At 48.9% G+C, this 12989-nt stretch overlaps 1 protein-coding gene across 1 annotated transcript in view; it reads left to right on the top strand.

Annotated features, from left to right (window-relative positions):
- The first annotated feature begins 1663 nt into the window (after positions 1 to 1663).
- The window catches only part of Disp3 (dispatched RND transporter family member 3), a 31245-nt gene continuing 19919 nt past the window's right edge, over positions 1664 to 12989 (top strand). Inside the window, exons 1-3 of the mRNA XM_052175754.1 lie at positions 1664 to 2636; positions 3523 to 3742; positions 12793 to 12929. Coding sequence (XP_052031714.1) covers positions 1664 to 2636; positions 3523 to 3742; positions 12793 to 12929 — 1330 coding nt within the window. The remainder of the gene's footprint in view (positions 2637 to 3522; positions 3743 to 12792; positions 12930 to 12989) is intronic.

Genomic DNA, 12989 nt, shown 5'->3' with positions numbered 1-12989 from the left:
ATATGCACACCTACACAGTGTGGACATACCATGGGTGGGTATACACACACATACACAGTGTGGAGGAACCACGGGTGGGGATATGCACACCTACACAGAGTGGGGAAGAGGAGAGAATAGAATGTAATAAAAATACAGGAAGGTAAAGGGGAAAGAGGGAGGGAGAGAACTTGGTACATCTTTCCTTCTTTGCTCCCTATTAAGGGGCAATTCTCTTGATTTTTCCCCCTCTTCTTTCAAGTCTTGGACTGAGTCTCCTCAGCCATTCTATCGCGTCTGCCTCTCTCCTCCACCCCACTTCCCATTATCCCACTCTCCTGCCTCACTCTCATGGCCTTACTCCTCCCTCCAATCTCTGCCTCACTTTCTCTGACTGACAGCACTCTCTTGTTCCCGGGTTGCCCAGCTAATTGAAGCGAAGTGCTCCAGACAATGCCAGTCGGAGGTGCCGCGTTGTCAGCCCAGCTGCCTCTTCCCTCTCTGCCTGGTGTCTAACTGGATTAGGAGTCTCCCTCCATCAAGGGGCTGGCTATCCCAGGGATACAGAAGGTGGCCTTTGGGCTGCCCCGCGGGAGTCCTCACATCTCACTGAGAGGCGCCTAGCCCCTGTCTGTGCTCAGAGGGCTGCGGTTGCGGGAGCCGCATATTAAGTGCTGTGAGCTTGACAAACAGCGGCTGCAGCTGCTGCATTCAGGGAAGAACTGAGGATAGACTGAGGGCTCTGTGGCAGACACCTAGCCTTGGCACAGCCCCTGGGCAATGACTGAGGGTGTTACATTTCCAAAAGGGAACAAAGGAATCTAATTGGCTGACAGATGATACTTAACATACTACACGGATCGCAGAGTCCTTCTACTTCTGACCCCCCTCCGCCCCCCCACCCCCGGCAATCCTATGAGGCAAGAATAGCAGCCTCCATTTAATCAGGATAACTCTGAAGTTCAGGGTGGCTCCGAGCCTTGCCAATGTTCAGGTTGCCAGGACCCAAACCACGGCCTGTCTGATTCCAGAGATCATTTTCTCTCCCTCTACTCTGACAAACTCCTGAAGGTCCTTCACAGTTGCTCATTATACACAAGCAGTTGCTATGGAGTCACTTCTTACCATCTTACAGAGCAGCCTTGAGTTCTAAAGTGAGGCAGAGGAACACAGTAAAGACTGAAAAAACACATATAGTCTTGCTGGTTTTTACCTACCAGAAAAAATGTCCTTTATCTTGCAATTGGCTTACAGGTCCCCCTTCTTTAAAAAAAAATGCACATGACTATTTTGTTCGTATGTATGTACGCGTACACATGTGTATCTGGTATCCCCTAGGATCTGATCCCCTGGATCTAGAGTTACAGGCGGTCGTGTGCAGTCATGTGGGTGCTGGGAATTGAACCTGGGTCGCCTGTAGGAGCAGCCAGTGCTCTTAACCGCTGAATCATTTCTCCAGCCCCAGTTCTCCGTTTTCTTTCGTCTTGAAAGACAAAATCACCTTGCTGTGTTTAATGGGGAAGAACAATGCGGTTTTCCTGGTAGGAACACGTGTTGTTGGCTTCCCCGGAGCCTGGTGAACGTATGACGCAACTCCAATGTAGAAATGGTGTCTGCTGGTGGTACTCAGGCTGGGCAAAGCCTCCCCTCTCAAAGCTGCTGACCCATCCGTTTCCCCTAGGGCATGGACTCGGAGGATGACCCCCTGCTGCAGGATGTGTGGCTAGAAGATGATCAGCAGGAAGAGGAGACTTCGGATGAGGTCTGCAGGGGTGTCCCCGGGCCAGGGCTGCACTCTGGAGCACAGGGCTGCTGGCGACGCTGGACACTGCCCTCCAGGCCCCCGACCTTGGGGTTCTGGAGTACCCTGGGCTGGGCCTTCACCAACCCGTGCTGCGCAGGGCTGGTGCTGTTCCTCGGCTGCAGCATCCCCATGGTGCTGTCCGCCTTCATGTTCCTCTACTACCCGCCCCTGGACATCGACATCTCCTACAACGCCTTTGAGATCCGCAACCACGAGGCGTCACAGCGCTTCGACGCCCTGGCCTTGGCACTCAAGTCCCAGTTTGGATCTTGGGGGCGCAACAGGCGCGACCTGGCGGACTTCACCTCTGAGACTCTGCAGCGCCTCATCTCAGAGCAGCTTCAGCAGCTGCACCTGGGGAATCATTCTCGGCCTGCATCCCGAGCTCCTCGCTCAGCACCCAGGGACACGCCTGCCACTCAGACATCCGCAGCCAATCCGAGTGAGCGGCGTCGCCGAGAGGCTCCGCCCCCTGAGGGTCAGGTAGCCAATCAGAGTCGGGCCCGTCGGGGTGCCTCGCGCTGGGATTACTCACGCACTTATGTGAGCGCCAACACACAGACGCATGCACATTGGCGAATCGAGCTCATCTTTCTGGCGCGCGGTGACGCGGAGCGCAACATTTTCACGAGCGAGCGGCTGGTCACTATCCACGAGATCGAGCGGAAAATCATGGACCACCCAGGTTTCCGGGAGTTCTGCTGGAAGCCGCATGAGGTGCTCAAGGACCTGCCACTCGGCTCCTATTCCTACTGCTCCCCACCTAGTTCACTCATGACTTACTTTTTCCCCACCGAGAGGGGTGGCAAGATCTACTATGACGGCATGGGCCAGGACCTGGCGGATATCCGGGGTGAGCAGGCACACTGATGGAATGGGATTTTGCAGAGCTAGGGCATGGCCAGCAGGCAAAATGTCTGTGGGATATGCAGCTGGGATTGGGTATGAAGAAGGAGAGAAAGCGACAGACTGGGGGCGCCCACTGGGATTGTGGGATTTAGGAAGTTGAGTCCAGAGAGAGAAAGCGGGGAATGAGACTTAGCGGTGCAGTTGGTTTGAACGTACCTGGAAGGAAATTTGTCTTAGTTAGGTTTCTATTGCCACCAAGCCACTTGAAGAGCAAAGGGTTTATTTTATCACCCACATCAAAGGAAGTCAGGGCAGGAACTCGGGGCAGGAACCTAGAGGCAGGAACTGAAGCAGAGGCCACGAAGGGAGCCGCTTTCTGGCATGTTTGCTCCGTTTCTTTTCTTAAACACCCTGCCCAAGAATAGCACTGACTCCAGTAGGGTCCTCTTCTGTCATGTAGCAATTAAGAAAAAATGTTCCCACAAGCCATCTGATATTGGTGTCGCCTCAGTTGAGGTTCCTCTTCCCAGATAACATTAACTTGTGTCAAGTTGATAAAATACCACGATGAAGAGGAGCATGGAGGTTTAAGGTGCCTTTTGGGTAGTTTTTTGAGGAAGAACAAGACAAGGCAATAAAGGATGGGGTTTGGGTGGAGGGAGGCACAAGCGGGGTGGGTCTGCAGCAGATGGAGTTAAGAGATTACTGACTGAGCCTCGGAATCAGGTGCGGTTCAAACTGGAACCAAAGCATAAACCTAGCGGGAACTGCCTGCTCGGGCCAGGAAGCTATGGCTTCTCGGAGCCATTCCTCTGTCCCAGAAGGTGCAGTGGTAGAGGGGACTGGTGGGAGCTGGGCACCGAGCTCCCTGGGTTTCCTGTCCCCTGCAGGCTCCCTAGAACTGGCCATGACTCACCCTGAGTTCTACTGGTATGTGGATGAGGGGCTCTCCGTGGATAATCTGAAGAGCTCCCTTCTGCGCAGCGAGATCCTGTTCGGAGCGCCGCTCCCCAACTACTACTCCGTGGACGATCGCTGGGAGGAGCAGCGGGCCAAGTTTCAGAGCTTCGTGGTCACGTACGTGGCCATGCTCGCCAAGCAGTCCACTAGGTAGGGAGTCCAGCCACGCCCCGTGCGTGCCTCTGCATGTACGCGACAGGGCGTCTCTTAAGCCCGAATCTTCTTCCTCACAACTGTAACCCCAGGAAGCCTTCATCTCCAAGTTTGGGCAGAGTTAGGCACATCCTCCGGTCCATCCAAGAGGCCTCTTTTTTTGATCGGTGTATTAGTAGACATGGCAGATTTGAAGGAGGGAGACAGTTCCAAAACTCTTGTCCCCGAGGGATTAGGTATGATTGGCCCGAAAGGAAGCAGTCCCGCTCCGCTAATATACATAGAGCCCGTGGGCGGAATCGCTTTGTGTCCTCAGTGTCCCTACAGATGGGACTGTGATTCCTATTACTCTGGTCATTAAGAAGAGAGAGCAGGAGCTGGGCGGTGGTGGCGCACGCCTTTAATCCCAGCACTTGGGAGGCAGAGGCAGGCAGATTTCTGAGTTTGAGGACAGCCTGGTCTACAGAGTGAGTTCCAGGACAGCCAGAGCTACACAAAGAAACCCTGTCTCGAAAAAACCAAAAAAAAAAAAAAAGAGAGAGAGAGAGAGAGGGAGAGAGCGAGAGAGAAGGTAGTTTGATAGTTAAGAGCACCTACTGTTCTCCTTCTCTTCTTAGCACTAAGTAGCAGCTCACAGCCTTCCATGATTCCAGTTTCAGGGGGTCCTTTGCCCTCTGCTGGCTTCTGCAGGCACACAGCACGCACATAGTGCACACGCACATCACACAGCAAAGCGCTCACACATATAAAATAAATATTTCTTTTAAAGAAGTGGAGAGGAAACAGGCCTGTGGAGACGGCTCTGTTAGTAAAGCGCTTGCCACGCAGGCATGAAGATCTGAGTTCAGATCCCCAGGACCCACATAAAGCCCAGGCATAATCCCAGTATTAGGAACCAACCGTAGGCTTGCAAGCCCTCTCTCGAACCCATGGCGGTTCCTGGGGCGTTTGTGTGTGAGCGGGGCCTGAGGAGAAGACTCGATGGGTAAGACTCAGTGGGTTAAAGTGCAACCGGTGCAAGGCTTGGTAGTGAAGGGCTTGGTGATGCTTGCTGCCTTCCCGGAGGGCCTGGAGGTCTGTCTGCTCCCAGCACCGACATCAGGAAGCTCACAGCTGCAGGAGATCCCTTTTCTGGCCTCTGTGGTTACTGCAGTCATGTCCACAGACAAACACACACACATACGCATAGAGAAAAAATAATATAAATCTGAAAAAAAAAAACAAGGCAGAAAATACCAGGAAGGCACTCAAGGTTGATGTCTGATCTCTGGTCTCCAAACACACATGCACACACATGGGCACATGCAGGTAGACATACATGCATATGCACGTACACACACACACACACACACACACACACACACGTACCATTTAAGAGGCCAGCAGGATGGCTCAGTGGAGCCTGTCACCTAGCTTGATAACCTGAGTTAAATCCCTTGAACCAATAAGGTAGGAGGAGAAAGCTGATTTCCACAAGTTGTCTTCTGACCTCCACAAGCACACTATAGCATGTATATATGAACACACACACATACACACACACACACACACACACACAAGAAAGATCTGGTTTGGAGATGGGCTTGTTTCTGGCTCACTTCTATAAGTGACATGGTGCCTGGCACCACTTAGTAAAGATTGGTCTAAGGCATGAATGAGTAGACAGATGGATGGATGGACAGACAGATGGACGGATGGATGGGTGGACGGATGGATGGATGGATAAGTACCTCAAGAAAAGGCAGCTGATAGGAGCTGACTATGGAGGACACTTCAGATAGCAACCTACCTCAGCTGAAATGTTTAGCCACTAAGTTCAAGGCCTTGCCCCTAGGGGTAAAAAAGCCAGTCTCCCCTCTGTTACCCTGTGGCTTCCTAGCGCACCCCCTCCCAGGACTTGATTTTAATGCCTACTTTCAGCTTCACAAAATCCTTTTCATTGCTGTATGATTGGTAACGAGAGGAAAACACACCTTGACTTAACCCAGAATTGCACGGATCGGCACTCTGACGGCTCCACTGATCACACCAGGGACTGAGAACACTGCTGTGGCATTTACTGGTCTCTGTCCCCTCCTGGTTTGGTTGTGTGCACTTTAGTTGTGCGCGCATATTAATCCCATAGCCACTCTGTCTCGCAGGTTCTGCCGTCTGTCGACGGGCGTCTTTACCTCTCCTGTTGCTTTTTGTTCTGCGGCTTCACGTGTCCCTCTGGGGATTTTCCTCATGTCTGAAGATCTCTTTTTAGTATTCTCTGAGTGCTGTTTAGATGCTGGTGACTCCTGTTTTGTTTGCCTGTAGTGGGAAAAAAATCTTTATTTTAGTTTCATTTTTCAAATCTGCCTCACTTCTGTGGCATTCCAGATTGGCAGCTGTGTTCGTTTACAGTTTGAAAGCCGCCACTCCACTGTCACACGACTTCCATCGGTTTCTGTAGAGAAGTCGGCTGCAAATCTTCCTTACTGCTCATGTTTCTTATTAAAAATTTGATTGCATTTGTGTGTGTGTGTGTGTGTGTGTGTACATGCATGCCACTGTGTACGTGTGGAAGTCAGAGGACAACTTGCAAGAATTTGTTCTCCCTCTCCACTGTGCAGATTCCAGAACTCCTACTGTCAATCTTGGCAACAAGCACCTTTACCTGCTGAGCCATTTTGCCTGTCCATTGTTGCTCTCTTAAAATGACTGATTTGCCGGGCAGTGGTGGTGCATGTCTTTAATCCCAGCACTTGGGAGGCAGAGGCAGGCGGATTTCTGAGTCCAAGGCCAGCCTGGTCTATAGAGTGAGTTCCAGAAGACTGTTGTTTTTTCTCTGCTTTTAGTTTGTTTATTTTTTAAAGATTAATTTGTTTATTTTATGTGTTGGAGTGTTTTGCCTGTAAGCATTTCTGTGCGTTATGTGTTTATCGTGTGTGAGTGGTACCCACGGTAGCCAGAGGAGGGCTCAGATCCCTTGCAACTGGCATTACAGACAATAGTAGGCCACGGTGTGGGTGCTGGGAACTGAACCCAGGTCCTCTGCAGGAGCAGCAAGTGCTTTTAAGCACTGAGCCATCTCTCCAGCTCCCCTTTCCATAAAATTCCTCTGTACATGCTACATGAATTAATGTATGCACAGTAAATGACTGGTTCAACATTCAGCTTGTTAACTCAAAGGAAAAAATTATCTAATTCATCAAAGTAAGACTGTCAGAGATCTTTTCTTCTTGGTTATTATGTATGGGGTTGAGAAAATAAAACATTTGGTGAGGTGTGATTGGCACACAGCCAACTGTATATACTTCACGTTTTAAAGCTGATTAGTCCTGACACGTCCACTGTCAAGATCATCAAATGGTCCCGGGATGTTTCCTTATGACAACTGATAACCAGCTCAGACTGCATCCGGCTTCCCACCCCCAATCCTAGCAGTCACTTTCCAGTTCTTGTTTTGCTTTAATTCTATGCCTGTGAACATTCGCTTGTGTGTGTTTAAGGGCACCACATGCATGCAGTGCTCCGAGAGGCCAGAGGAGAGCATCAGACCCCCTGGTACTGAAGTTGTAGACAGCTGTCAGCTCCCAGGCGGGACCTGGGAATCGAACCCAGGTCCTCAGCTAGAGCAGGCTGCACTCTTAAGCCCTGAGCCATCTCTCCAGACCCACTTTCTGCTTTCTACCATCCTTTTTAAGAGCTTCGTATCCAAGGTATCTTACAGCGTGCTCCCCTTTGATGGAGCTCGGTCGATCCTTCTAGCTCATTCGAATTGTGCCCGTGCTTTACCACAGTTAACATTCCACATACACCGTGTACCCACAGTTTACGGTTGAGCACTGGGTCGTGTTCACGCCGTGCTTTGTCCATCTGTTCACTCATTGCTGAGTGTCTGCAACGCTTCCAGGTTCAACCTTTACTGACAAAGCTCCAGCCAAGTGTTTGTGTGTAACTCTTGCTGTGAACAAACACTTTGGCCTTAGATTAAAAAGCCTCATCATAGTAAAATGACCAGGCAGCTGTGGTGAGTTTTTCCATTTGCTTGTACCATTTTGTGTTCCCAGTGAGAGTGAGAATTCCACGTCTCCTACATCCCCTCATAAACTTGGCGGGATGTTCTAGCTTGCTTCTCTGTCACTGGGATAAACACTAGCCCTAACCAACTTGGGGACAGTGACAGTCCATCATGGAAGGAGGCCCAGGACCTGGAGGTGGGACCGGAAGCCGTGGCCATGCAGGAACACGGCTCTCTGGCCTGCTTTCTTGTTCTTACTCATCCACCCTTTCCAAACCTCCCGGAACTTCCCAGGGGTGGCAGCGCCCACACCGTCCCTCCACACTAACAACCGAGAAAACACCCAACGACGTGCCTATAGGTCATTCTGACAGAAGTGCCCTCTGCCAGATGACTGTAGTGTGTCACGTTGACAAAAATTAACCGGCACATATAGGTAGTGCTGTTTTTAAACTGTTCTTAATTTAGGAAGGAAGAATGAATGAATGGATGGATGGATGAACAAATGAATGAATAAATGAATGAATGATGAAGGGGGCTATTCTAATAGGTGATTAGTAGCGGTCCTGCTGTCTCTGGTTTGCATTTTTCTAATGAGGAATGACTGAGGCATCTGCTCTCATGTTTCTAAAGGAGAAAGGACTTACTCAGATCATGTTTTCAGTCCTTGGCTTCTTCTGGTCCTTTGGTTTGGGCCTGGGGTTTGGCAGAGCATTGTGCTGGAAACTCAGGGTAGGGGGAAACGGCCCACCTCACGGTGATGGAAACTGAATGAACAAGAGGCTCACGAGTGTATTTGCCATCCATCCCGTGTCTTTGGTGAAATATTGATTCAGATCTTGTATCCACTTTAGAATAACATTTATATCCTTTGGGAATTTCATACATGGATACAATGTATTTGATCACATTCTCCTGCTCCTCCCATAACTCCTCCAGATCCTCCTCCACCTCCACCTCCACCTCCTTCACCAACGCCAGCACCAAATGTCTTTCATTTCATAACCTACTGAGGTCAGTTTGTGCTGCTCATACATTCATGGGTGTGGGATCATCTTCTGAGTACAGTAAACCACACCATGGAAGAGAACCAACTCTCCTCTCCCAGAAGCTATCAGTCAATGTGCAGATCTTAGCCAGGGAGGGGGATTCATGAGCCCTTCCCACTTCCAAGCTGAAAGGCTGACCTGCCTGATCTTGTGTAGCTCTGTGCAGGCAGACACAGCTGCTGGGAGCCCGTGAGTGCAGAGTCCCTTTCCTGTCCAGAAGATACTATTGCTTCTGATCCTCCTCGACCTCTTGTCTTATAGTTTTCTCACCTCAAGGGACACATGGCTCAGTGGTTAAGAGGACTTGTTGCTCATGCAGAGGACCCACATGGCTGCTCACAACCATCTATAACTCCAATTCCAGCAGTTCTGACACCCTCTCTGGTTGCCATGGGCACTGCATACTCATGGTGCTCATACATAAATACAAACATACATACGTATGAACATACATACATACACACACATATAAACATACATATGAGCATGCATATATATGTACAAACATGTGTACATATGAACATGCATATATACATACACACAAACATACGTACATATGAATATACATATATACCAACAAACATACATATGAACATACATACATACATACATACATACATACAGGCAAAACACTCACACACATAAAATAAAAATGAGTCTTTTTTTGAAGTCTTCCCACCCCCTGATCCCCATCTTTCCTGAGCCTTGGTGGTGTGCCCTGTTTGTGGCTGGCACTCTACAAATATTTATTCTCTGTGCTGTGGCCAAGTATGAGTTTCTGTGTTAGCTGCTGCCCAGTTATGCCCACTTTTGGTTGAGTTTTTCCATTTCCTACTACGCTATCCATTTTGAGTTTGCTTTGGAGCATGGAAAAGGTATGGCCTGAGGCGTATTATTTTTACAATATCCTCAGTGTCACTTGTTGGAAGGGCTCTTCTTTCTCTGTGCCTTTGCACCTTGGACAAAACTTTCTGTCCACAAATGTGGTCATTTTTGACACCTCAATTTGTTTTTAAAAATTAAAAAGTAACCGAGGCTGTGGCTCAGTGTAGAGTACCACAAGATAGGAAAGTCGGTCTCCTGGGATCTTGAATGTGACAGACATCTTAAAACATTGCACCTGTGGTCCCATGAGCATGATTTCATTTTCTCCCTAAGCATTTTCTATTCTCATGCTCCTATAATAGTATACTTTTGAAATCTATTCCCCAGCTATTAATTTAAATTTATAATTTACTTTTTTGTCTCATGACCTTGTTAAACTTAGGGTTTGTTCTTGCCGCTGCTCTGTCTTTTTAGATCCCATTGGCCTTTCCATGCAGATAGGCATTTGTTATACTGATAAAGACATATCCGCACCTTCTTTTCCAGTGCAGACACACTTTATTTTTCGTTTTCTTGCCCGATCGCACTGGCTAGCACCTCTAGAACCTGGTGCTGAATAGGTGGAATGGGAATTTAAAAAAAAAATTAAAATATTTATTTTATTTTAATTTATTTAAATTTAAAATATTGCTTTTATTTTCATCTTATTTTTCTCGGTAGCCATAACTCTTAGTAGTAGCTACTTTAGGATTTGTAGTATGCTAAATATCACAGTACATCTTTAAGCACATCTTTAAGATGGTACCATATCACCCTGTCATATCCTTCGGAGCTTCCCCTACAGTGCTATGGTCCACAATCTGTTTGTTATAACAACCATGCACCTGTATTATTTTTAAGTAGACAGTTTTCTTTTGTAGAAATAAATAAAAATGTTGCATGTCTTTTTCTTTTGTTTGTGGTTTGTTTGTTTGGTGTTTTGGTTGTGTGTGTGTGTGTGTGTGTGTGTGTGTGTGCTTGTTTTGAGACAGGCTTCTCTGTATAGCCTTGGCTGTCCTGGAGCTCACTCGTGTCTTACTTGTCACATCTCCATTTACGGTGCATTTTCTCCTCAGTGCCTCCTGCACGCTGTCATCTTCCTTCCGCCAGAGGGGCCCTCTTAGCATCTTCAGTAGTGTCTGTGTACCAGAGGTAATTTCGGGCTTGTACATCTGACAGAGTTTTGTTTTTTGCCTTTGCTTTTGAAATGTGTTTTTCTGGGTACAGCATTCTGGGTTGAGCGTCCCCTGAGTGTCTGGGGACACGGCTCTGCTATTTTCTGGCACTGAGAATGGCCTTGTTCTTCTCTTTGTTCTGTGGTCCGTGACGTGTCTTCTCCTCTCTGTCAGTTTCTCTCCTGGTGAGAGTGTCCAAGCGGTTCATCTGTGGTGTGCACTGCAGTCCCTTCAGTTGTTTGGCCTTTGGGTCAACAGGTTCACAGCTTTTGTCGAGTTTGAAGAATTTTCCCGCTGCTAGAGAATCTACTAACCAATCCGTGAGGCTGCCCTGGGTCCAGCTACGCCATTCGAGGCGCCAGCCCTGGAACCCACAGTGCCTGCTTCATTTCCTACTTCAGAGGATAGCCGTCCTCTGTGCTCTGACGTCCAGAGTCCTGTGTCACGTGTTTTCTCTCATATCTTAAAAAGGATTTTTATCTTTTAGATTTATTTGTTTTTCTTTTATGGTCACGAATGTTACCTGTATGCATGTATGGTGTGCATGTGAGTGCTTGTTGGGTCCCCTGTAACCAGGGCTGTGTATGCTTGCGAGCCACTGTGTGGGTGCTGGGAGTTGAACCAGGTCCTCTGTAAGAATGTAGGAGATCTTAAGTACTCAGCCATCTCTCCAGCCCCATTCTCTCATATCTTGTGGTTGCAGCAGTGAGACAGTCCTGATGTGAAGCCGTTTCCCCAGAACTGCCAAAAATGTCACTCTTGCTTGTATTTTAAAGCAGTTTGAGTGCCGCAGAGATGGCTCAGTGGTTAGGAGCATGCAGTACTCTTCCAGAGGATTCAGGTTCAAGTCTCAGCACCCACATCAGGTAGCTCACGAGCATCTGTAATTCCAGATCCGGATCTGACGCCTCCCTCGAGCCTCTGTAAGCATCCACACATACACGGCTCACACGTCAATAAAATAAAAATAAAGAGTTTGGGGTGGCTGGGTGGAGTAGAGACCTTTAATCCCAGGCAGATCTGAGGCAGAGGCAGACAGACTTCTGTGAGTTCAGGTCTAGCCTGGTGTGTGTGCATAGCATGCACTCACATGCACATACACACAGCACAGCATAGCACAGCACAAAAGTCTAGTCTGGGGTACAGAGAACATTCTAGCCAGCCAGGGACACACACACACACACACACACACACACACAGTGCGAGGGTGTGAGGTTTGGGAGATTGCCCAGTGGTTAGAGTATTTATTGCCTGAGTGTGAGGACCTGAGTTCGGGTCCACAGAACACACATAAACACTGGATCAGTGTGGCAGCCCACCTGTCATTATAAAACTTATGAAGTGGACATGTGGCCCCTGCGCAAGCTGGTTAGCCAAACTAGCTGTGACTGAGAACCCTGGGTTCTGTTGCAAACTCTGCCTCAGTTAAGTTGTAGCACAACCAAGGGAGGCTATATCAACATTGTGCCTCCACACCCTCACACATGCACACACATATGAACATGTATGCACATACCACATCCACATCCACACAGAAGGAAAACTGTGTGATCGTCCCAGCTGGGGTTCCTGAGGAAAATGACATGTCAGGAGCACACACTGAAGGGCAGCGTGAAACGGGGTTACCTGGGGCCCGTGGGATCGACTGTAGGCTGCTGTGGACGGTTGAGAACCGGAAGATGATGGAGGGGCTGGTTGTCGTTGATTATTATCTGTGTAGAATGGTAGTTCTCAACCTCAGCTACACATGGAATCAACCTGGGAGATCTGGAGGGGGGAAAACCTTGATTCAGCTCCACCCAGGACATTCTGATTTAATTTGCCTGGCATCCTGCCTAGATATCAGGACTTTTGGAAGCTCAGGCGATTCTGATGAGCAGCCAAGGTAAAGAGCCACCGATGAAGGGCAGCAAGAGGCCACAGCCATCTTTAATCCCCTTCCTGTCTTTCTCCATGGCCCCCCTCCCCCAGCAAAGTCCAGGTCCTCTATGGGGGGACGGACCTCTTCGACTATGAGGTACGCCGGACCTTCAACAACGACATGCTCCTGGCCTTCATCAGCAGCAGCTGCATCGCTGCCCTTGTCTATATCCTAACCTCCTGCTCAGGTATGGCATCTCCGAAGGCTCACGGTATGGCGTCTCTGAAGGCTCACGGGAGCCCGCGCC

This window comes from Apodemus sylvaticus, chromosome 3, assembly GCF_947179515.1.
Source record: "Apodemus sylvaticus chromosome 3, mApoSyl1.1, whole genome shotgun sequence".
NCBI classification, from domain to species: Eukaryota; Metazoa; Chordata; class Mammalia; order Rodentia; family Muridae; genus Apodemus; species Apodemus sylvaticus.
The sequence above is the reverse complement of the archived record's forward strand: the minus strand, read 5'-3'. Positions and strand labels throughout refer to the sequence as shown.